Source organism: Heptranchias perlo, chromosome 1, assembly GCF_035084215.1.
Source record: "Heptranchias perlo isolate sHepPer1 chromosome 1, sHepPer1.hap1, whole genome shotgun sequence".
Taxonomy (NCBI): Eukaryota; Metazoa; Chordata; class Chondrichthyes; order Hexanchiformes; family Hexanchidae; genus Heptranchias; species Heptranchias perlo.
In genome coordinates this window covers 128,628,278-128,654,780 of record NC_090325.1, presented here as the reverse complement: position 1 = coordinate 128,654,780, position 26,503 = coordinate 128,628,278, and the positions used below count along the sequence as shown (strand labels likewise).

General features: G+C 44.3%; 1 protein-coding gene across 2 annotated transcripts in view; it reads left to right on the top strand.

The window, feature by feature from the left end:
- Nucleotides 1–26,503, top strand: part of alpk1 (alpha-kinase 1) — a 118,748-nt gene that overhangs the window by 72,401 nt on the left and 19,844 nt on the right. For both annotated transcript variants that reach the window (XM_067990971.1, XM_067990975.1), the window contains exons 5-9: nucleotides 8,660–8,719; nucleotides 13,293–13,379; nucleotides 14,834–14,910; nucleotides 19,435–19,530; nucleotides 23,488–23,592. In XM_067990971.1, coding sequence (XP_067847072.1) covers nucleotides 8,660–8,719; nucleotides 13,293–13,379; nucleotides 14,834–14,910; nucleotides 19,435–19,530; nucleotides 23,488–23,592 — 425 coding nt within the window. The remainder of the gene's footprint in view (nucleotides 1–8,659; nucleotides 8,720–13,292; nucleotides 13,380–14,833; nucleotides 14,911–19,434; nucleotides 19,531–23,487; nucleotides 23,593–26,503) is intronic.

Here is a 26,503-nt window from a genome sequence, read left to right as displayed (position 1 = left end):
GCAAGGACACTTGACTATACAAACAATACAGCTGCTAGCTGATTGAAGTAATCCAATACGTTTTATTACACTCCGTAGTTACCTGAATTGCAGAAAGTGCCTACTGCTTTGTCGTCTCTATACACTACTAAATTGCGAAGTGTACGGTATCACGGCTGAATACAGTTCTTCTGATTTTTAGATTGCCTTTGTTAGATCTAAGCCAGGTAAAAGGCTACTTAAACGCCACAACGAAAGGTGGTCACCCAGGATCCCATCAATTTGTATTAGACTTACTGGCAAAAAAAGTACAGGCAATAAAAGGAATACAGATCATCAAAGTACTGCGAAGGAAATGAAACAAAAATGGATAATAGCAAATTAAATGCACAATGAATCATTCAAAATTATCTTGTTGTTCTCATTTTTCAAAGCAATAAGTTCGAAGTTTTGTCCATATTTGTTCAGTCCTACTAGTAGGGTGCAGTCACATTGAGTGATGTTAGTGTTTGAATGCGCTAATAATTCAGATGAAATTTCTTTCTCCGCCATTTTAACAGAGGTATCAATTCACGTTTTTAAAATAAACAGGTTATTATTGCCACTAAATTAGGAGAGAAATGAATTTCACACAATCATGTTTTATTATTATACAGCATGATTTCACTCCACAGAAATTTTATTTTGCATCTTTGCTTATGACATGGGTAGATTTACCTATTCATGGATAATAAAAAAAAGAAAGACTTGCATATACTTCCATCTCCAACAAGAGAGAGTCTAACCACCTCCCCTTAACATTGAACAGTATTACCATCACCGAATCCCCCACCATCAACATCCTGGGGGTCACCATTGACCAGAAACTTAACTGAACCAGCCACATAAATACTGTGGCTACAAGAGCAGGTCAGAGGCTGGGTATTCTGTGGCGAGTGACTCACCTTCTGACTCCCCAAAGCCCTTCCACCATCTACAAGGCACAAGTCAGAAATGTGATGGAATATTCTCCACTTGCCTGGATGAGTGCAGCTCCAATAACACTCAAGAAGCTCGACACCATCCAGGACAAAGCAGCCCGCTTGATTGGCACCCCATCCACCACCCTAAACATTCACTCCCTTCACCACCGGCGCACAGTGGCTGCAGTGTGTACCAACCACAGGATGCACTGCAGCAACTCGTCAAGGCTTCTTTGACAGCACCTCCCAAACCCACAACCTCTATCACCTAGAAGGACAAGGGCAACAGGTACATGGGACCAACACCACCTGCACGTTCCCCTCCATGTTACACACCATCCTGACTTGGAAATATATCGCCGTTCCTTCATCGTCGCTGGGTCAAAATCCTGGAACTCCCTTCCTAACAGCACTGTAGGAGAACCTTCACCACACAGACTGCAGCGGTTCAAGAAGGCGGCTCACCACCACCTTCTCAAGGGCAATTAGGGATGGGCAATAAATGCTGGCCTCGCCAGTGACGCCCACATCCCATGAACGAATAAAAAAATATATATATAGCGTCATTCACCACTTCAGGACGTCCCAAAGCGCTTTCCAGCCAATTAAATACTTTTTGAAGTGTAGTCACTGTTGTAATGTAGGAAACGCAGCAGACAATTTGCACACAGAAATTTCACACAAAAAGCAATGTAATAAATGACCTGTTTTTAGTGATGTAAGGTGAGGGCTAAGTATTGGCCAGGACACCGGGGAGAACTCCGCAGCTCTTCTTCGAAATTGAGCCATGTGATCTTTTACGTCCACCTGAGAGGGCAGACAGGGACTCGCTTTAACATCTCATCTGAAAGACTGCATCTCTGACAGTGCAGCGCTCCCTCAGTACTGCACTGGAGTCTCAGCCTAGATTATGTGCTCAAGTCTCTGGAGTGGGGCTTGAACCCACAACCTTCTGACTCAGAAGTAAGAGTGCTGCCACGGCTGACACTGTTAATTATGATAAAGGAGAAAAGCAATGAATGTAAAAAATTGTAATGGGAAGAGAAAAAAATCACTGAACAATCTGCACCTTAATACATTCCCATAATGCATTAAAATAAACAGAAATGTTCCAGGTTTGATCCCTGATTCATGCTGAATTAGCTGATCTCAGAAGGGCCAATGGCAGGCTACTATAGTCAGCTTCAATGTCCCTGGATCGGGGAGGAAGAAAAATCAGTCAGAAATAGGTATCTGTTTCTATCCTTTTTGCAGTTTCTGTAATACTATCTCCACTTCTAATTTCTCTACTTCACTTAATCCATTTTATTCTGCGTCTTCAGTCCTGTCTCACCTTATTCATTCAGCGTTTGCCTGTCTCTAACTATCTGCTCCCTCACACCCTTTCTGGTCCTGCAAAAAGCTGTTTCACACTTATCCTTCACTTTCCTCCCTCTCAGGCCCTTGCCCACTGACCCTCCTGCTCAAGTGCAATTCAATTGAAAACGAAATAAGAAAACCTTTTGGCATGTCTACTGCCCATCTGTCATTTTGTCCTCTCAACCACATGCATGTATTTTCAGCCAATTACTGTCGTCTTGCTGCATCTTCCCAGTTTACACCTGAAATGAATAAAGCCAGGAGTTCATTTATTGATGGTGGATTCTTGCGTATGTGCATGTTGAGGCCATCACTAGTTATACTAGTGTTTATCACAATTTTTCAGCCCAGGCCCCACCTTTTCAATTTTCCTATCTGGGTTTCTGGGTTTCACCAAAAATTCTCATTGGTTTTCGACTTTGACTAAAGGTGCTACTTCGTGTTCAAAACAGTCAATCTTCTCCCTCACTTCTGATTATTTCTCTTCCTTCACTTCTGTTTTTAATTCTCTCCTAATCTTCCTTTACTTGTTTCTCCCTCACACCCTTTCTGGTCCTGCAAAAAACTGTTTCACACTTATCCTTCACTTTTGTTTCTCTCTCTGCCTCACTTCCTCTTTGTGTTTTTTTTTATTTTTCTCTCTATCATAGTAGGTACAGCACAGGAGGAGGCCATTCGGCCCACCTTGCCTGTGCCGGCTCTTTGAAAGAGCTATCCAATTGGTCCCATTTCCTTGCTGTTTCCCCATAGCCCTGTAAATTTTTCCCTTCAAGTATTTATCCAATTCTGTTTTGAAAGTTACTATTGAATCTGCTTCCACCACCCTTTCAGGAAGTGCATTCCGGATCATTACAGCTTGCTGCATAAAAAATGTTTCTTCATGTCACTTCTGGCTCTTTTGCTGATCACCTTTAATCTGTGTCCTCTGGTTACCGACCCTTCTGCCACTAGCAACAGTTTCTCCTTATTTACTCTGTCAAAACCATTCACGATCTTGAACACCTCTATCAAATCTCCCCTTAACCTTCTCTGTTCTAAGGAGAACAACCCCAGTTTCTCCAGTCTCTCCACTTAACTGAAGTCCCTCATCCCTGGTACCATTCTATTAAATCTCTTCTGCACCCTCTCTAAGGCTTAGACGTCCTTCCTAAAGTGTGGTGCCAAGAATTGAACACAGTACTCCAGCTGAGGCCTAACCAGTGTTTTATGATGGCATAACTTCCTTGCTTTTGTACTCTATGCCTTTATTAATCCCATGTACTTTTTTAACAGCCTTCTCAACTTGTCCTGCCATCTTCAAAGATTTGTGTATGTGTGCCCCCAGGTTTCTCTGTTCCTGCACCCACTTTAAAATTGTACCATTTAGTTTATAATGCCTCTCCTCATTCTTCCTACCAAAATATATCACTTCACACTTCTCTGCGTTAAATTATGTCTGCCATGTGTCTGCCCATTTCACCTGTCTGTCTATGTCCTATTGAAGTCTGTTACTATCCTCCACATTGTTACTTTACGTTCCTCTCTTTCCTCCTCTTTTTATCTTCTCCTTTCTCACTGTTCTTTTTTACATCTCTCTCTCTCTCCTGCTTTTTTTCTCTTCTCCTCTCTACTTCTATGCTCCTTTTCTCCTTTTTCTGTTTACTCTTTACATCAAGAAATTGAATCCTGTGCATGTGTATTTTGTTTGTTTATATTGGACTTCAGTGAGTCAACTGGGCAGGTAGGAATCATGAAGTATGAGGTGAGAAAATGTGCCAAGATTACAGGACGTTCATAGACCGAGCAGGGTGCTTTGCGGTTTTTGTAGAAGAATGGGGAAAATTGTTAGAGTCCGTTTGCATTTTTTGTGAAGTTTTATTTTTAGTAGGAAAATAGTGGGATGCGTGAGGAACTGGCACAGTGGCTGCACTTTGAAGAATTGATTTTTCTGCAATTTGATCAGTCACAATTTTGTTTGGCTATGAAGTGATTTCTTAAATTATTTTTGGTGGAATGTGAATGGGGAGAAAGTTTTTTTTATAATGCAATGATTGTCGAATAACAAAATTAGAAAATAACCCATTAGAAAGGTGAAAAATATAACAAGGCAGTGTTGGATTGCCTGAGCATAGCGCAAAGAGGAAAATCGGCAGAGAGTTTCACACACCTGTAAGAGAGTTGGCCTGGTTTTTATCCATTCATTAAAATGGATGGAAAATCAGGCTAGCCCTGTTACCAACATGCGATCTGTCACTGCAAGATGACACCATGAATGGTGTTGAACTAGATAAGGGAGAAGTTTAAAGAGACCTAGAGTTGTTAGACTTGGCACTTAACAGGTCCAGTCACTGTGCAGCAGTGCTCAACAAAGGAAATTTCACAAATCAATGAGTCGAAGAAGAAAAGGACTCTGACCACTCTAAAGTAAAAATACTCAATTGGAGGAGGGCCAATTTCAGTGGGATGAGAACAGATCTCACCTGGATAAATTGGAATCAAAGATTGGCAGGCAGAACTGTAATCGAACAATAGGCGGCCTTTAAAGAGGAGATGAGTCGGGTACAGTCTAGGTACATTCCCATGAGAGAGAAAGGTAGGGCAACTAAAGCCAGAGCTCCCTGGATGACAAAAGAGAGAGAGAGTAATATGAAGCAAAAAAAAGGGGCATATGACAGATGTCAGGTTGATAACACAAGTGAGAACCAGGCTGAATATAGAAAGTTCAGAGAGGAAGTGAGAAAGGAAATAAGAGGGGCAAAGAGAGAGTATGAGAATAGACTGACAGCCAACATAAAAGGGAATCCAAAAGTCTTCTAAAGGCATGTGAACAGTAAACGGGTAGTAAGAGGAGAGGTGGGGCCGATTAGGGACCAAAAAGGAGATCTGCTCATGGAGGCAGGGGGCATGGCCGAGATACTAAATGAGGACTTTGCATCTGTCTTTACCAAGGAAGAAGATGCTGCCAGAGTCTCAGTAAAGAAAGATGTAGTTGAGATACTGGATGGGCTAAAAATTGATAAAGTGGAGGCACTAGAAAGACTAGCTGTACTTAAAATAGTTAAGTCACCCAGTCCAGATGGGTTGCTGAGGGAAGTAAGGATGGAAATTGCAGAGGTACACTGGCCATAACCTTCCAAACATCCTTAGATACGGGGGTGGTGCCAGAGGACTGCAGAATTGCAAATGTTACACCCTTGTTCAAAAAAGGGTGTAAGGATGAACCCAGCAACTATAGGCCATTCAGTTTAACCTTGGTGGTGGGGAAACGTTTAGAAACAATAATCCGGGACAGAATTAGCAATCACTTGGACAAGTGTGGATTGATTAGGGAAAGCAGCACAGATTTGTTAAAGGCAAATCATGTTTAACTAACTTGATAGAGTTTTTTGATGAGGTAACAGAGAGGGTAGATGAGGGCAATGCAGTTGATGTGGTGTATATGGACTTTCAAAAGGCGTTTGATAAACTGCTGCATAATAGGCTTGTCATCAAGATTGAAGCCCATGGAATAAAAGGGGCAGTAGCAACATGGATACAAAATTGTCTAAGTAACAGGAAACAGAGAGTAGTAGTGAACGGTTGTTTTTCGGACTGGAGGGAGGTATACAGTGATGTTCCCCAGAGGTCGGTACTAGGACCACTGCTTTTCTTGATATTTATCAATGACTTGGACTTGGGTGTTTTTTTTCATTCATTCATGGGATGTGGGCGTCGCTGGCGAGGCCAGCATTTATTGCCCATCCCTAATTGCCCTTGAGAAGGTGGTGCTGCCTTCTTGAACCGCTGCAGTCTGTGTGGTGAAGGTTCTCCCACAGTGCTGTTAGGAAGGAAGCTCCAGGATTTTGACCCAGCGACGATGAAGGAACAGCGATATATTTCCAAGTCGGGATGGTGTGTGACTTGGAGGGGAACGTGCAGGTGGTGTTGTTCCCATGTGCCTGCTGCTCTTGTCCTTCTAGATGGTAGAGGTCGCGGGTTTGGGAGGTGCTGTTGAAGAAGCCTTGGCGAGTTGCTGCAGTGCATCCTGTGGATGGTACACACTGCAGTCACAGTGCGCCGGTGGTGAAGGGAGTGAATGTTTAGGGTGGTGGATGGGGTGCCAATCAAGCGGGCTGCTTTGTCCTGGATGGTGTCGAGCTTCTTGATTGTTGTTGGAGCTGCACTCATCCAGGCAAGTGGAGAGTATTCCATCACCCTCCTGACTTGTGCCTTGTAGATGGTGGAAAGGCTTTGGGGAGTCAGGAGGTGAGTCACTCGCTGCAGAATACCCAGCCTCTGACCTGCTCTTGTAGCCACTGTATTTACATAGCTGGTCCAGTTAAGTTTCTGGTCAATGGTGACCCCCAGGATGTTGATGGTGGGGGGTTCGGCGATGGTAATGCGGTTGAATGTCAAGGGGAGGTGGTTAGACTCTCTCTTGTTGGAGATGGTCATTGCCTGGCACTTGTCTGGCGTGAATGTTACTTGCCACTTATCAGCCCAAGCCTGGATGTTGTCCAGGTCTTGCTGCATGCGGGCTTGGACTGCTTCATTATTTGAGGGGTTGCGAATGGAACTGAACACTGTGCAATCATCAGTGAATATCCCCATTTCTGACCTTATGATGGAGGGAAGGTCATTGATGAAGCAGCTGAAGATAGTTGGGCCTAGGACACTGCCCTGAGGAACCCCTGCAGCAATGCCCTGCGGCTGAGATGATTGGGTGTACAGGGCACAATTTCCAAATTTGCAGATGACACAAAACTTGGAAATGTAGTGATCAGTGAGGAGGACAGTGATAGACTACAAGAGGATATAGACATCGTCAGCCACGTGGCAGATGAAATTTAACGCAGAAAAATGCGAGGTGATACATTTCGGTATGAAGAATGAGGAGAGGCAATATAAACTAAAGGGTACAATTCTAAAATGGGTAGAGGAACAGAGAGATCTGGGGGTATATGTATACAAATCGTTGAAGGTGGCAGGGCAGGTTGAGAAAGCAGTTAAAAAAAGCGTACGGGATGCTGGGCTTTATAAATAGAGGCATAGCATACAAAAGCAAGGAAATCATGATGAACCTTTATAATACACTGGTTCAGCCACAGCTGGAGTATTGTGTTCAGTTCTGGGCACCACAGTTTAGGAAAGATGTGAAGGACTTAGAGAGCGTGTGGAAGAGATTTACTAGAATGATTCCAGGGATAAGGGACTTTAATTACATGGATAGACTCGAGAAGCTGGGGTTGTTCTCCTTGGAACAGAGACGGTTGCGAGGAGATTTTATAGAGGTATTCAAAATCATGAAGGGTCTGGACAGTATAGATAGAGAGAAACTGTTCCCATTGGCAGAAGAGTCAAGAACCAGAGGACATAGATTTAAGGTGATTGGCAAAAGAACCAAAGGTGACATGAGGAAAAGCTTTTTTTCACAATGAATGCTTAGGATCTAGAATGCAGTGCCAGAGGGGATGGTGGAGGCAGATTCAGTCATGGCCTTCAAAAGGGAACTGGATAAGTACTTGAAAGGAAAGAAATTTCAGGGCTACGGGGATAGGGCGGGGGAGTGTGACTAGCTGGATTGCTCTTGGATAGAGCCAGCATGGACTCGATGGGCCGAATGGCCTCCTTCCATGCTGTAACCTTTCTATGATTCTAAGATAACGGGCTAAAATTGTATAGCGACAGTACTTCGAACACTGTGTCCAGTGTTCCAAGGAAACAATGGAGAAACTTGGGCTCTTCAGCCTTGAATGGAGGTGACTGAAAAGTGACCTTCTAAATGGTGTAGGAAAGAAAAATCCAGAACACTACTTAAAGATAAACCACAACAATAGAACAAGGGAGCATTGATTCAAGGTGGTGAAAGGAAAATTAAGGACTGATGTCAGGAAATTCTTCTTTACACAAAGATCGGTCAGCACATGAAATGGGCTTCCAGGTGGGAAAATGGAGACAAAAACCTAGGAGCCATTTAAGGACTGATGTCAGGAAATTCTTCTTTACACAAAGATCGGTCAGCACATGAAATGGGCTTCCAGGTGGGAAAATGGAGACAAAAACCTAGGAGCCATTTAAAAGATAGGTTTTCTCTGATGGGCAGATTGCAGGTTTTCTGTATACTTGAGGTAAAATGCTTGAATGAACAATATTATCTTGTCATTTTTTGATGTAGACAAGAAACAGAAGTAATGTTATTATGAAGATTCAAATGGTAGTCTTCATTAAAAAATTCTTCAGCATTAAGAAGCCAGCACACTTTATGCAAGCCTGTACACAGCAGTTCTGTCCCTTTCCTCACCAGTATCACTGAAACAGTATTGTCCAAAGGGTGATTGTACAAGAATTATTGCATTATTAATGCTTCTTAAATTGATTCTCATTTTTAAAAATGTTGGCAGGTAAACTTCTGAAAGCTGAATACATCCTGAGCAGCCTCATAAATAACCGTGGGGCAACAGGTTAGTGATTACTTCAGTATTACAAATAGACATTGATGGATTAATTGAGTGGGCAAAACTGTGGCAGATGGATTTCAACAGGTAAGTGTGAGGTCATCCATTTTGGATCAAAAAAAGATAGACTGGAGCATTTTTTAAATGGTGAAAAGCTATGAACAGTGGAGGTTGAAAGAGATTTAGGGGTCCATGTGCACAAATCACTAAAATGTAGTAGTCAGGTACAAAGAATAATCAAAAAGGTTAATGGAATGTTAATAGAGGGCTAGAATATAAAGGGGAGAATATTTTGCTACACCTATACAAAGCCCTGGTTAGACCACATCTGGAGCACTGTGTGCAGTTCTGGGCACCACATCTTAGAAAGGATATATTGGCCTTGGAAGAAGTGCAGCGCAGATTCACCAGAATGTTGCCAGGGTTCCAAGGGTTAAATTATGAGGATAGATTACATAAACTAGACTTGTGTTCCCTGGAATATAGAAAGTTAAGGGGTGATTTGATTGAGGTTTTTAGGATTTTGAAAGGAATTGATAGGGTAGATAGAGATAAACTTTTTCCACTGGTGGGGGAGTCAAGGACAAGGGGACATAACCTTAAAATCAGAGGCAGGCCATTCAGGAGAGAAGTTAGGAGAGAAGTTAGGATGCACTTCTTCACGCAAAGGATGGTAGAAGTGTGGAACTCTCTCCCACAGAAAGCAGTAGATGCTAGCTCAATTAATAATTTTAAATCTGAGATTGATAGATTTTTGCTAGCCAAGTGTATTAAGGGATATGGAGCCGAGGCAGGTGGATGTTAGGACAGTTAGGATACAGATTAGCCATGATCTCATTGAATGGCGGAACAGGCTCCAGGGGCTGAATGGCCTACATTTGTTCCTATGTTCCTAGTAACAATGACTTATTTATATTTATGTTTGTTTCTATTTTATTCTTGTCTTTGGGAGTGTGCAGTAATCCTTCCAGTAATTTCGACTTGCTGCCTCAATAAGTCTGTCAGTTTTCTGTTGGGTTTGAACTTGAAGAGAAATCACTGCTGGATCTAATAATGGGAAGTGAACCAGAGTAGATCAGAGAAGTAAGCATAGGGGAGCATCTAGACAATAGCAATCACAACATAATAAGGTTTAAGATAATGATTGAGAGCGACGTAAGTAAGATAAAACAGGAAAAACATTGAAACTTCATTCATCACATATATTTTTCCGTGCAGCAAAAAATTCTCATACTAGGACAGATTATCCTCCCAGTTCCTAGGCACAATTTCCACGGGTGGTTCTTCCAACTGCCCTGTGTCAATGGCCTTGACCCTGCTTGATTTCCTGCATTGGAGAGCCCACCTCAAGAGGTAATATAGCTCCAGAGGAAAATCCTCCCTCGTGAGTGTGTGTGTGTTTATCTATAGGTTTCTTTCATTATTTATGGTGCTATGGATAGATTTTTTTTTCCTGCTCATGGTGTAAAATGACTGTGACTTTATATTGGGGTGTTTTCCTGGGTTTAGCATCAAATAGCACCTGAAAAATAGGTGCTAATCTCCACCGCCCCCCCCCCCCCCATTATGTGCCTGAAAAACACTGCAGCTGAATTTCCCTGTATTGCTTTTCAGGTGGTTACACCTGACTGCACCTGATAAAATTGCACTAATGTAAATTGATTGCATACAAGTTTTCAGAGATCTGTGCACTTGCTCCAGCACCAGGTGCAGTTCAGGGGCAAAACTGCTCCCAAAAACTGGCACTATAGCTTCCAGAGCTGCTGTTGAGGTGCCATCTGTCTTAAAGGGACAGGTGGTCCTTGTGAAGAAAGGTCTTTATTTTTGGCCTTTTGAATGAAAAATTGGCTTTCGACTTCAGAAATTGTAGCAGAATAATGTAACTCCTTTTTACTCACTGAAGGACGCCATGTTTGGTGCAGTGGTCCCAACACCACATCTTTTGTGAGATATATTTAGAGGCAGAAGAGGAGCAACAACCACAAGTCGCGTTGACAGCTGTTGAAATATTCATCTGGCCCTCTCCAGAGCCACCAACAACTGGCAAAGGGCAGGAATCCTTCTTCCATCTTTCCATACAATAGTTCCATCCTGCAGCCAAAACAAAGAGAATTCTCACAGTCAGAACTGTGGTCTGCTCCTATTCCCAAACCTTCAGTGTACACACACCCACAATTGCTCATCTACGGTAATACAGCACAAATACAACAGTTCATGGGAATGAATTTCAACTTCAGCAGTAGCGCAAAATGGGCGATAGTGAATCGGCCACCCGTATTACATCCTGCCCAATTTTCTTTTCCATTGACTTCCACTCTTTATCATCATGGACTTCCACCTAGCCGACTTTTTCCATGGTGATGCGCTGGGTGCGCAGCTGCCTATCTTCGTGCTCCTTCTTAATGAAATTCTACTGACTGGAGACTGGGAACAAAGTTCTTCTTGATCTCTTTGAGCAGGTCCCGGGATGGTCCCATTACAGGCTGTGAACTCTCCACTCCTGCGGGGACAGCTTGACACAGCCTGCTTTCTGGCTCTTGGACAGTCATGAGGGGTGGGCAGTGGACTAGTGTCAAAGTGCTGCTATCCCGAGAGGGAGCCTCAACTTCCGTGACCACATCCATCTCAGCCCTACTTGGAACCTCCATGTAACTGTGTCCTCTATCGACGGGTGTACAGACCTGATGGCTTCAAGGACATCACAGAAGGCCATCTCCATTTCATGCCTCATTTGGGCAAGCTCATCAGTAACCATGCCCAGTGATGTAGCAGTAGTGCAATCTAAGGACTGGATGGCAGCTGGTTAAGCCGTCGTTTTAGCTTCTCTGCTGGGGGACTGCACTGTAGATGCTCTGGAATTGACATTCTATCCAAGGATAGAATCATAGAATGGTTACAGCACGGAAGGAGGCCATTCGGCACGTCGAGTCCGTGCCGGCTCTCTGCAAGAGCATTCCAGCTAGCCCCACTCCCCCGCCCTGTCTTCAGTCTGCAAGTCAATCCTTAACATCCACTCGCGCAACTGCTGGACTCCTCCATACTACCCATCATTTATTAGAAATTACTAGGCAGATCCACCAATGACCCCCAACAACCGCATAAAGCAACCTTCTGTTAAAAGCTGGGCCACGGAGACCTGAATGCCTGACCTCATCAGTTGAGGAGGAAGGAAACCTCACTCACTAATGAGAAGCTCTCTGGTCCTCTTCCTCCACCTGCTCCTGCTCCTATCTCCTCTGTCGCTCACCAGTTGTGCTTCCGTCGTGCTGTCTATCTGAGTTGGTGAGTGGGTAGGGGAAGTGCAGTGTCTGAGTGCTGTGTGTGCTGCTGCTTATCTTGGAACTATAGTTAGGTGAGGCCCAGAAGGGGCCAGCTCTGAAAGCTTGAGAAAGCCCTGCAAAGACACAAAAAGGAACTTAGAATTGTAGTATTAATGTGGCGTACGCAAGCATTTCACTTGGTTCCCCTGCTGCTAGAAAGATTTTTATGAGAGTCCTCCTGAGAGGATGTTATATTGCAGTTTTCTGGAAGGAGCCTTGGGATACAATCCGCTTACTGGGAATTGCCTTCCTCCTTCTCCATGTCCCACAGCCGTGATTCGGTTTCCTTGTATGCAGATGGCCCACTCCACGAAGAGGGGAAGGTGCCTTATAGAAGCTGCCCTTCCCCCTGTTGCAAAACGCTGCCTTCTACTGTGGTTTGCTTTCTTCTGTAAGAAATGGGGACAAGGATTAAAACATACTGAGAAGTGACATTTAAAAAGGCCATGTCAGAAGGGGAGCTGAATAGAGAGAGAAGGCATTCATGTTTGGGAGCAGTGGACATGCTTGTGCTGTGAGAATAAGTGATGGTGAAAGAAGATTTAGAAGAGTGCAGACAGGAGGCTTTTAGGACCTGTGCAAAACAAAGGGGGACAGAATGTACTGAGGTGCAAATAATAATCACCTTTTCCTCCATGCAGAGCATAGCCATACATGCCCCACCTTGCCCTTTCTGACGAGGTCAGTGAACGCCTTCTGACACGTATATCCATGTGCATTGGATAGTACAGCTGGAGATGTTCCTCTGCTGCTTGCTGCCTCGCATTGCATCCAGTTGTTTTGATACTATTTTACCCAATGCTGGGTACAGCACCTCCCTCTGCCTGTCCATAGCCTGCAGCAGCACTTCCGTGTTCCCCTCATTAAACCTTGGCGACACGTACCTTAATCATCATACTACTGCCATCTTATCCTGCCAAAGGAGCATTAGAAGAAAAACATTATCAAGGAATTCAACTTGAACAACTGGCATTCCAGCACCAACTTCAGTCACGAATACATTAAAATCCACGCGCTCCAGTGCCTCCTAGGGCACAACACGTTTCTGGTGCAATGTGCTCACTGCATCCATCCCCCCTGAACAGCATCCGCCCAGGAAAATCAACCCTATATTTAATTTCTTTCTTAAATGTGCTGTAATTGGTTTGGAAAGTGCAGAGCTCCTAGTGCAGAGTAAACCAACTACACGACAGTTTTGATACATGCATTTTGCTTTTGTGTTTGCTGTTGACTTTTTCATAACTCATTTTGACATGCAGGTACTTGGGTCTATGAGAAAAAGAGTGACCGAACACTGGTACAGGCTGTCAGTATTCAGATAAGAGGACAGATACTACAAAAACTTGGTAAGATCAAAGATGGATTTAAGGCCTTATGCTAAATAATGATACTGAATAATGTTGTGATCTGTTCATTTGTTTACAAACATAATAGTCTCAGTTTGATATGATTTTATTTGGAACTTTTCATTTCCAGTCGAGAAGTGTCATATTTACTCGGTTCTGTACTTCATGTTATGGAGCTATGATAATTGGCCGTTAACCATGTCCACCTTCTTGGTATGAGATATTGCTCCAGCCACTGAATGGTTTTCCCTTTGACCCCGATTGACCTGTCTTGCTAGGGCTCCTTAGGGCCATACTCAGTCAAATGCTGCCTTGATGTTGAGGACAGCTACTCTCACCTCTCCTCTGGCACTCAGCTCTTCTGTCAATGTCTGGTTCAAGGCTGTGGCAATGTTGGGAGCCAAGTGATTCTGGTGGAACCTATACTGAACAGTAGTGAACAGAATATTGGTGAGTAGGTGTTGCTTGATGGCACTGTTGACTATCCCTTCCATCACTTTACTGATAGTTGGGAGGAGGCTTTGAGGGCAGGAACTGACCAGATTAGATTTATCCTCTTTTTTGGATAAGACCTGGGCAATCTTTCACACTGTCGGTAGATGCTAATGTCATAGCTGTACTGGAACAGCGTGGCTAGTGGGGTGGCTGGTGCTAATACACAGGTCTTCAACACCACAGCTGGGATATTGTCAAGGTCCATAGGCGTCACTCAGCTGCCAGAGTCCAGTGCACTCAGCTGCTTTTTAACGTCACTTGGAGTGAACTGAATTGGCTGGACACTGGCACCTATCATGGTGGGGACCTCGTGAGAAGGATGAGTGGGATTGTCCATTTTGCACTTTTGGCTGAAGATGTTTGAAAATACTTCAGTCTTGTCTCTTCCACTCATGCTGGGCTCTGCCGTAATTAAAGGTGGAGATGTTCATGGACCATCCTTCTCCTGTTAATTGCCTAGTAGGCCGCCACCATTCTCGACTGAACGTGATAGTGCTTTCCTTACAAATATGAGTTTACACATTTGTCACGTTTGTTGCATTTGCGAAGGTCTGCACTATTTGAAACATCACACTATATTTACATCATGTCATAGAGTCAACAGGGCATTTAAACCACAAACAAATTACCACAGCAGGTCTCCGTAACAGTCTAAAACCTGTATTAGTAGTACTAACATCAAGGTGGTAAAAGATTGGACCCAACAGAAAGCATGTGGAATTTCACATGGAAGAGCGATCATATCAGTAAACCCAAAATTAGAGTTATTAATGTTCCTAGAACCAGAAATGGAAAACGTACACAAATGTGATCCTTTGTGGCCAAAATGTGTGACTTTGGGGTTTGCGATCCGTACAATATGTCCAGCGAGCTGCTGAACTACAAACAGAATTCTATATTCAGGGAAAGGACCTGGAAACTTCTAATGTTACTGGGTTTTTTTTTCTGATGAATTTTAGGACTGTGGTATGAGGCTGCAGAGCTGATCTGGGCTTCTATTGTGGGATTTCATGAGCTCCCTCACCCAGACAAAAAGGTTTGTTTTGATTTTTTTTTCCTCTTCTCATTTTCCCTCAGATATTCTCCTCTTAACCCTCCTCTCTTGAAAGCAGTGACCTGTACTGGGATTTGGTTTCACAGGCACCACCAGCCCCCTCACCTAAATGGCCATTCTTCACACGCAGGCCCGGACACTGAGTGTTAACACGGTTCTTTTCAAACTTTCTGCTATCCTTCCCGGAAGGAGCTGACTCACGCTTTTCTTTGGCTCCATGGATGACATCAGTCCTTTGGTACCTCACACAAGTGGTCATTCTTTATGTGTCAGTCAGTGCAAGTGTCTGGGGGCTAGTCAACCATTAAAGGCATCTTTGCTGCTGAGCCTAATCCTGTCTGTAAGCAACATCCACAATTTCCAGCAACAGTCATTGGATAACAATATCATAGGGCACATAACAGCCAAGCTCCATCATGTCCTTGCCTAGTAGGACATATTTACACTTCCAACACGAAGCACTGGATCAGAAATGACAATTTTCTTCCTTCGACCTAAGCTAAATATACTGAGAGCAGTCCGAGTACTCCTTCCCTCCCCACGCACCCCCCCACCCCACCTACAATTATTGCTCTGACCACTTATCTCAGTACAGACCAGGTACAGCACGTGAGACTCTCCTGGTTTCCATGTCTCAGCGCTGCACGTCACAGTTATCAATAGTATGTTGGCACTGAATATATTAGCGCTGAATTTCTGCAGGGGTTATCCCCATCTCCCACCGTAACTTTGGCAGGGGATCAGCGGAACTCCCGGAGAAATGGCATAAATGGCTTTTTTCAACAGAACAGAAATTCAGAGCTGCCAGCCTTAGAGTTGTAAGTAAAACAAAATATGTTATAAAAGAACATTACTTATTCCTTTAGAGGATTTGGTGTGTTTTATTAATAACACTTCAATTTTTATTTAAAAATTGGAGCTGCATTTTTTTCTGTTTTGAAAAATGAATTTTTTCATTGTGTTTAATTTTACAGTGAAAGTATACTCAATGTAGTTTACTTCTATAGTTCGACTTGAGATGTATTCAGTGAAACTATCTCATTACACCTGTCACTGAACACCTGGGAAACAAGGTCAGGCTGGAGGTGGAAAGGAACATACAACTGTAATCCGCTCTTCCAGACCACATATAGAATAATGGCGTAACAGAAGCATTAGGGTACGGTAGCATAATGGTTATGTTACTGGACTACTAATCCAGAGATCCGGACTAATAATCTGGAGACATGTAGTTCATATCCCGCCACAGCAGCTGGGGAATTTAAATTCAGTTAATTAAAATAAAATCTGGAATAAAAAGCTAGTATCAGTAATAAAACCAGATTGTCGTAAAAACCCATCTGGTTCACTAATGCCCTTCAGGGAAGGAAACCTGCTGTCCTTACCTGGTCTGGCCTATATGTGACTCCAGATCCACAGCAATGTGGTTGATTCCTAACTGCCCTCTGAAATGGCCTAGCAAACCACTCAGTTGTACAATCCTGCGATAAAAAGTCATAATAAGAATAAAACCCATCAAACCACTAGGCACCGGACATGACAAAGGCAAACCAAGCCCGGTCGACCCTGCAAAGTCCTCCTCACTAACATTTGGGACTTGTGCCAAAATTGGGAGAGCTGTCCCACAGACTAGTCATACTCATAGAATCATACCTTTCAGCCAATGTCCATACCTCCATCACCATCCCTGGGTAAGTCCCACCGGCAGGTCAGACCCACCAGAGGTGGTGGCAAGTGGTATACAGTCAGGAGGGAGTGGCCCTGGGAGTCCTCAACATTGATTCCGGACCATATGAGATCTCATGGCATCAGGTCAAACATGGGCAAGGAAAACTCCTGCTGATTACCACCTACTGCCCTCCCTCAGCTGATGAATCAGTACTCGTCCATGTTGAGCACCATTTGGAGGAAGCAAGGGCACAGAATGCACTCTGAGAGGGGGACTTCAGTGTCCACCACCAAGGGTGACTGGGTAGCACCACTAATGACCAAGCTGGCCGAGTCCTGAAGGACATAGCTGCCAGACTGGGCCTGTGGCAGGTGGTGAGAGAACCAACACGAGGGAAAAACCTACTTGACCTTATCCTCACCAATCTATCTGTCGCAGATGTTGTTGGAGGCCAATCATCTCAGCCTCAGGAGTTCCTCAGGGCAGTGTACTAGGCCCAACCATCTTCAGCTGCTTCATCAATGACCATCCCTCCATCATAAGGTCAGAAGTGGGAATGTTTGCTGATGATTGCACAGTGTACAGCTCCATTCGCAACCCCTCAGATAATGAAGCAGTCCGTGCCCGCATGCAGCAAGACCTGGACAACATTCAGGCGTGGGCTCATAAGTGGCAAGTAACATTCGCACCACACAAATGCCAGGCAATGACCATCTCCAACAAGAGAGAGTCTAACCACCTCCCCTTGACATTACCATCGCCGAATCTCCCGCCATCAACATCCTGGGGGTCACCATTGATCAGAAACTTAACTGGACCAGCCACTATGGCTACAAGAGCAGGTCAGAGACTGGGCATTCTGCAGCGAGTGACTCACCTCCTGACTCCCCAAAGCCTTTCCACCATCTACAAGGCACAAGTCAGGAGTGTGATGGAATACTCTCCACTTGCCTGGATGAGTGCAGCTCCAACAACACTCAAGAAGCTCAACACCATCGAGGAAAAATCAGCCCGCTTGATTGGCACCCCATCCACCACCTTAAACATTCATTCCCTCCACCATCGGTGCACTGTGGCTACATTGTGTACCATCTATAAGATGCACTGCAGCAACTCGCCTGACTTGGAAATATATCACTGTTCCTTCATTGTCGCTGGGTCAAAATCCGGGAACTCCCTACCTAACAGCACTATGGGAGAACCTTCACCACACGGACTGCAACGTTTAAGAAAACGGCTCACCACCACCTTCTCAAGGGCAATTAGGGATGTGCAATAATTGCCAGCGACGCCCACATCGCATGAATGAATGAAAAAAAATCTTCCTTTTGCTTATTTCTTAAATCTGTACTTTTGAGAATTACACACTTGAGAATATTATTAAACATTTTTAGAGTAGTTTGGCAGAGCAATGCATCAGAGTACCAATGAATTACCATTTCCAGGAGTGGCTGGATGCAGGTCCCAACCTGATTTCAGCCGTGTTGGGCAGTTGCAGCCATCTTGCTCCAGGGGCTTGAGAGAATTGGACAGAAAGTTATCCCATACATTTCTGAGTCAGGGAGCAGGTCTGACTTTGGCCCTGGAAGACAAGGAAAACTGATCAGAAACAAAAACAAAATAAATAATTTGCAGGCTATTGATTGTAGAGTTCCTAATACTGCAGTTCTACCTCCCATAATACCAAACGAAGGACACAGCTTCACCTCATGCCACAGTTTTTTGGACTAATCTCCCATCATATAGAAAATGTCATCATTATTGTCTAAAAGGAACACATTAAGATATGAGTGTAGATTTTAATTATCAGGCAGCCCACCGGTGGAGCACGCTGGATGACCGACTGGCCAGTTTGCCGCCCAATAGTGCTGGTGGGAGGCCCGCTCCATTTTGAGGGCCGAACCTCATTATCGTGTAACTGGTGGAGCGCAGTTGTCAAATGGAGGCCTGGCTGCGGTGCAATATTGAGCAGCCTGGAGGCCAACTCAGTCAGTAGCAACGTAGGTCCAATGGGACGTCAGCGATTGCAGTGGGGGCAGCCCGGGGAGACAGTAGTCTACAATAATCATGTGGAGCCCAGAGGAGCACTCCTGCTTCTTCTGGCCCCACAAAAATAATTTTAAAATTATAATTTTTGATCCTATTCGGCCAACCAGGTGGAGTGTGCGCCATGGGCAGTTGTCTCTCAAAATCGCAATCAGGGTCCTACATACACCATAGGACACCAATTTGCATATTAAAAGGGCCTACCGCCTGAAACAGTGGGGCGCTCCGACCATCCTGTGGCAGGCCTCTTTCAGGATGGTGTCTCCCCCAAGAAGTCGCCAACAAGAGCCACTCCTTAACTATAACTACTTCATATCAATTTATCATCATGATGCTCAAATTTTCTGAATAATTTTGAATAACTAGTTACAACAGAAAAGCTGCTGATTAATTTGTAAATCCTTGTTGTGAATAGAAATGATAGAGAACATACTTTAAGTGAAATACAATGATGTCATTTTTTTTCCCTTGACAAATGTTTACGAACATGGGTCCTCGTAGTGTTAAAGGTTACAGGTCATGGGTGAATTAAGGGCAGGTTCTCCCTGCACTGTTGGGTGCGAGAGATCTATCCTCCATCCTTCACTTATAATTAAAACAACCAATATGTTGCCAGGATCCCATGCAAATTGAAGTTGTTCTGTGACTGATACAGATATTGGGGGGGGGGGGGCACAAAATGGTAGAAGTCAAGATATGGATGCACTAAAAAAAAGTAAGTGAACAAAGATGACATCTGTACTATTAATTGGAGTTAGAACCAATGTGTGTTAAAGTATTTGTAATTATAGGGAATTTCAACTTCGCTGGGCATTTTGGCTGACGTGCTGGTTTCAATGAGTGATGAGGATTACCGTCGATTTAAGGATGACCCTCAGATGGACCTGGTAAGGTGTCTTTGACTGTTGATGTTTCTACCAGATTAAGTCCAAGTGTTTCTGAATTATGGGAGGAAACCAATGGCCCCTGCACACGTAAATCTAGAAATTGCTGCATTAAGAGTCACTTCATATTTCTGAGAGTTGCTAAGCATGCTGGTTAATCCCCCATTTTACAGTTTTCTGGAACTGTGCTTTAGTAGCCACACATCGAAGGGGCAGAATCAATAACACTGACTATCAGTTGAGACCTGCAATTATGAGCCATTTAAACAGCTGAAATGCTGCTGCGGAGGCCAAGGCAGCTGTTAACTGAGCAATACTGGTGAAGAATGGAGTGTTGAGTGAGGAAAGTCAGGTTTAGTGACCAGGTGCTAGAAACCTTACTGGAAAGTCAGGAGAGGATGATCACACTGTGTGGGACTGACAGTTACACCCCCTTCCCACTGAAATGGTTAATGCAACAGGCATTGGGGGAGGTGGTAAATGCGGAGAGTAATTGTCAACTTACCGCTGTAGTGTAATAATGACATTGCAGGTTGGGTGCCGGTTATAGAAACCGCCCGATCTTCCTCTCCATTGATTTCAGTTTTTCGCTCCACCTGTAAGTTACCGCTGCAGTGTCCAAGATGTCAGACCTAAAAAAAACAGCTCACGTAAGACAACAGTATTGATCTGCTCGACGAGCACATGACCAGGTACACACGAAAGATAATCCTCCCTACTGACAGTTTAATCCTCTAATGATGGACGGTGCTAAGCAGTAAGACAAGGTTACCTAGATGCAGTCTTGCCATTACAGAACCAGATAAGGAATGTTTTGTTTGATTGGAGAACTTGGGAATTATCCTACAGTTACAGTTAGGGAGTGCATATGGCAATCTGTGTGCAAAACAGAGGATAGGGGTTAAGGGTAGCTACTCAGACTGGCAAAAGGTGGGAAGTGATGTTCCACAAGGATCGGTGCTGGGACCAGTGTTGTTCACAATTTACATAAACAATTTGGACTTGGGAATCGGAAGTACAATTGCAAAATTTGCAGACGACACTAAATTGGAGGTATAGTTAATACTGAGGAAGACTGCAACAAAATACAAGATGTTAATAAACTTGCAGAATAGGTGTGTAAGTGGCAAATGAATTGCAATATAGATAAGTATGAGGTGTTACATTTTGGTAGGAAGAATAAAGAGGCCACATACTGCTTGGATAATAAGAGTCTAAATGGGGCAGAAGCACAAAGGCATCTAGGGGTACAGATAGACAAATCACTAAAAGTAGCGATGCAGGTTAATAAGGCCATAAAAAAGTAAACCAAGCATTGGGGTTCATTTCTAGAGGGATAGAATTGAAAAACAGAGAAGTTATGTTAAACTTATATAGAACCTTAGTTATATCACACTTAGAGACTGTGCAAATTTGTGGTCTCCATAAAAAGGATATCGAGGCACCGGAGAAGGTGCAAAAAAGATTCACAAGGATAATACCAGAACTGTGAGGATATACTTATCAGGAAAGGCTGAACAGGCTGGGGCTCTTTTCTCTAGAAAAAAAGAAGGCTTAGGGGTGACCTAATTGAGATCTTTAAAATTATGAAAGAATTTGATAGGGTAGATGTAGGGAAGATGTTTCCATTTGTGTGGGAGACCAAAACTCGAGGCCATAAATATAAGATAGTCACCAATAAATCCAATCCGGAATTCAGGAGAAACTTCTTTACCCAAAGAGCGATAAGAATGTAGAACTCACTACTACAAGGAGTAGTTGAGGTGAATAGCATAGATACATTTAAGGGGAAGCTAGATAAGCACACGGGGGAGAAAGGAATAGAAGGACATGTTGATTGGGTTAGATGAAGAGGGGAGGGAGGAGGCTCGTGTGGAGCATAAACATCGGCATGGAGCAGTTGGGCCGAATGGCATGTTTCTGTGCTGTAGACTCTATATAATTCTCTGTAATTCTTAAAGGGGCTTTACACAAGGAATATACATCCTCAGTTTGTAGCATGCAGTAAGCCTCTGAAGCTGTGCAGCTATGTGAAATTGTCATTTTCTATGTACTTTTTATACCTATGAACCTTTGTAATATTCTTCTGCTTGCAAGACAAGATGACCTTTAATTATTGCAAACAGACCCATACAGGAGGTAGTCCAAAGCAACTCAACCCATTGAATTCTTTCTTAGGAATAGAAGAACAAATTGCTGCCACAGCCAATGTTCTCAAGCAAGCAGCCTGTGCCACTATCACCACCTTTGCCAAACACCAGCATAGGTACAAACCCCCTGAGGTTTGCAAAGAGCAAGGTTAAAGAGGTAGCACAAAGTTAATCATAGTGCAATGGTTAGAAGAAGCAAGTGGTGGTGGCTGTTAAAGCCCAGGCATCTGCTGGTCACCGGTCCAGCATGGTTGATGCTCTGCTGCAGTGCCTAGTGAGACAGACCTCACACGGTTTGCTTACAAACAAAGATTGTTTTCTTAGCCCCCCCAGTAACTCGCATCCATGAAAAGTACATTCCAAGGTCCGGGGAAAGACTACTACCTGTATCTGTGTAATTATAGATGAACAGTTGTTTGAACTGCAGTCGGGCATGGAGCACATGGCATATGTGCTAGTAGATCAGATAAAGATAACCATTAAGCAGGGATTCAGACCGTAGACCTGTCTAAAAATAAGCGGGCATGTTGAGGGAGTGTACAGCTGTAGTGGTATGCCTGGCGTAGTCAGAGATGAGGTATCAGTCTCCCAGGCTGACACCACACTCGCCCATCAGGCAAAAAGCAGGCAGGATCAGACAATGACCAAAGCACCAGACATGGCCAATTGGATGCAGGGCCTTCTGTGTGAATGCAATGCACTTGATTGCTTCGTTTTTATGCATCATTGGTTAAAATAAAGCAGAAGCCAGGAAAAGATGGGAATAAATGGTATCTGAGAAACTGCCCAGGAAAGTGTAGACGGTTTTTTTGATTTCAGTAGTTCGGGCACATTTACTTTGCAGATAAGGATTGCAGCTTTAAGAAATAGAGCAGCTGTGGCACTCATTGAAAAGCATCTTAAATTTGTTCTTGGTGTACCAGACTTAATCGCTGCAACTAATTCCTTCTTGACATTTTTACCCTCTTGCTCTGTCGTGACTTCAACCATTCTGTTCTTTTACTTTCTTTGTTCTTTGTTCCTTCATCGTCACTAGGTCAAAATCCTGGAACTCCCTACTTAACAGTACTCTAGGAGTACCTTCACCACACGGACTGCAAGTTTAAGGCGGCAGCCCACCACCACCTTCTCAAGAGCAACTAGGGATGGGTAATAAACGCCGGCCTTGCTAGCAAAGCCCATAGCCCAAGAATGATTTATTTTTATTTTAAAAATTGACCTGCATGGTGAGGCCTTACAATGCGAAGTAATGGACATGCAGCAGATGACAAATTATTCATGAAACCTGAAAGTTTGTACTGTTCCCCCAATCATCCAGACATCTGAATCGTCACATTAAGATCCAAGTAGTGTGTTTGGTAATCATTCTCGTTATTACATGAGCCTTCTTGCACCAGAGCTCTGCTTCTGTCCATAGTTGGCACCCGGGTGTCATGAGCCATGGCTGCAGCCTTTGTGTCCCAGGAGCCATCCCTCCACTGTTCTTCCTTCCCCCTGAAGTTAACATAAATGTATGCCTCAAATGTACGGTATTGGGAGTTTCTGGAAAGACAGGCATTCCCCTGCATGGTTCTGTGCTTTGCCACGTACTAGTTAGACACTGAGAGAATGAAATTCCTTTTGATTCATATAGGGCGCAGCATTGTGCACAGGGGGTCTGAGTGGCAACAGAGGCGCAATCAGTGACCCTGCTGATACTCCAATGAGTTCCCCATCTTTTTATGTTTATTGAGTAATATGAAATGTGAAAAAAGCATTTCATAATGTATTTAGTGATTGAACTAATGCAGTCTCGTCTTCTGTTTCTCAGATTCTGATTGAAGATTGCACTGACCGACTCTTGTCAGCTGCTGAAGCAGGCAAACTGGCTGCTGTGCTCAGTCAGTACACCCCACTCTTTGTGCTGACAAACTTGGTGAGTGTGGGATCTGTAGCAGGACTGGAGATATATTTTACTTTACCTGCCAAATAAAGGGCAGGCCTTTACATTTAAATTGCTTTCACTTGGCAAAATTGTGAACTTTAACCAGAGGAAATGAACCCTAAAAAGAAAAGAAAATACAGCTCAGGTATAGATGAAGAGTTATTCAATATTCAATCTGCTTTGAAAACTATTGCTGGATTATTTATCATGTGTTGATCATTCTTTATATGAAGACCTTTCTGACTTAAGTCTTATGTTCGGCCTTTACTAGTTTGAACCTGGGTCCCCTTGTTCTACTCCTGCGATTTAGTTTGAAGTAATTTTCCAGATCTACCTATCTATCGAATTTACAGCACAGAAACAGGCCATTCGACCCAACAGGTCTATGGCGGTGTTATGTTCCACACGAGCCTCGTCCCGCCTTACTTCATCTCACTCTATCACCATATCCTTCTATTCCTTTCTCCCTCATGTACTTATCTAGCTTCCCCTTAAATGCATCTCTGCTATTCACCTCAACCACTCCATGTGGTAGTGAGTTCCACATTCTCATCACACTCTGAATAAACAAGTTTCTCCTGAATTCCTTATTGGATTTATTAGTGACTATCTTGTATTTATGGCTCCTAGTTTTGGACTCCCCCACAGATGGAAACAACATATTTATGTCTACCCCATAGAACCCCTTCATAATTTTAATGACCTCTATCAGGTCACCTCTCAGTTTTCTCTTTTCTAGAGAAAAGAGCCCCAGCCTGTTCAGTCTTTCCTTATAGTTGTACCCCCTCAGTTCTGGTATCATTCTTATAAATCTTTTTTGCACCTTCTCCAGTGCTTCTATATCCTTTTTGTAATATGGAGACCAGAACTGTGCACATACTCCAAGTGTGGTCTAACCAAGGTTCCATATAAGTTTAACATAACTTATCTGCTTTTGAATTCTATTCCTCTAGGAACAAACCTCAGTAGTTTGTTTCCATTTTTATGGCTTTGTTAACATGCAATGCGACTTTTAATGATTTGTGAGTCTGTACCTCTAGATCCCTTTGTGCCTCTACCCCATTTAGACTGTTATTTTCCAAGGAGTAGGTGGCCTCCTTATTCCTCCTACTAAAATGCACTATCTCAGACTTATCTATATTGAAATTCATTTGCCATTTACACGCCCATTTTGCAAGTTTCTTAATGTCTTGTATTTTGTCACAGTCTTCCTCAGTATTAAATATAGTCCCCAATTTGGTGTTGTCCGCAAATATTGATATAGTAATTCCGATTCCCAAGTCCAAATCATTTATGTAAATGCTGAACAACAGTGGTCCCAGCACCAATCCCTGCGGAACACCACTTCCCACCTTCCGTCAGCCTGAGTAACTACCTTTAACCCCTCCGAGGTGATTTTACCACCCGCTATCGGGTGCGTTCTCGGCAGGGGGGGCCCCCGAAAATCGGGGAATCCTGGAGCGGGACCGGATCCCGTCTCGATCCCGCCCACTTCCGGGTTCCCCACGGACGCGCCGGCGTGCGCGCGCAGCCCCCGCTGGTGGGAATCCCGCAGGCAATTAAAGCCAGCGGGATGCCACTTGACAGTATTTATTTAGGTATTTCAGGTCATTAACTGACCTGATTAAGGGATTATGTGGGATTTTAGAACAAAGTGGGACTGTTTCCCACACTGGGGGAAACACTCCCAGGTCAAATGGACGTGTTGCACCTGTCAGCCTGTGGCAGCTGCAAAGGTCCATTTGACAGGTGGGGGGGTGGGGGAGACCCTCACCCATTGCAGGAGGCCACTCTGTCACTTGGGACAAAGTTTGGCCTCCACCACCCTCCTCCTGACATTCAAAGTCACCAACCTGCACACTTACCCCGGGGTCCGGAGACATGTACCTACCTTGCGGACCCCCTCAGATGTACATCTTGCGGATGGGGGCCGCCGTAGCTGCAGTCATGACCTCCTCGGAGGGCGAACAGCATCACCGGCCTCGCCATCCACGCCGTCCACCTCTGACACGTGGAGCTCCACAACACAGTGCTGTGACACATTCACCTGCACAGCAGGAGGGAGGGCAACCGCAGAGAGAGATGCGTCGCAGAGGGCACTACCCTCGCCACAGGGTCCACAGACCGAGGCTCAGCCTCCTGGACCTCTCTGAGCAGCAGTGCACATGGAGGCTCAGAGTCACTCGACATGTAGTCGTGGACATCTGCAGCCTCTTTCATGCCGAGCTGCTCCTGGCTGGCCCGAGCACCATCTTCTTACCTGTCGCTGTCAAAGTCACCACTGCCCTCCACAACTTCTCCTCCGCATCCTTCCAGGGTGCAACCGGGCACATCGCCGATGTCTCTCAGTCGTCTGCGCAGAAGAGCCCTGCAAATACACCTACACCCACTCTGCAGTGACACAATGGGTGGCATCAGTTGTGGGTCTCATAGTGATCCTCAGGAGCGGGCATTATTGCACAAACCAGACAGGATTCGCGAAGACGTGGCAGTAGTGGTGCCAATATAATATGTAATGTGAGTTGGTCAGAAATTCAATATAAGTAACACCCATGACAAACCCTCAGACACCCTTGTGCATCCCCTTCATGCTCACGACACGTTTGCCTTACGCTGCCTACTGCACATATGTGATGCATGCCCTGTGGCTGCAGCACAGGTAGTGGCAGGTTGAGTGAGGCTGGCCGTGAAAGAGATGTACGAGAGGGTGAGTATGAGATAGAGCCATGAGATTGTATGAGGATTGGGTTGAGTGGTAGTGGTGGGATGAGTACTGGCGAGGTGAGTAGGTGCAGGTACGATGAGGATGAGGTTTGAGTGGGTATGAGGGGTGATGTGACAGAGTAGTGTTGGCAGTGTTGAAGGAGATGTGGGGTGGGGGCAGTGATGTGGCAGACGGAGT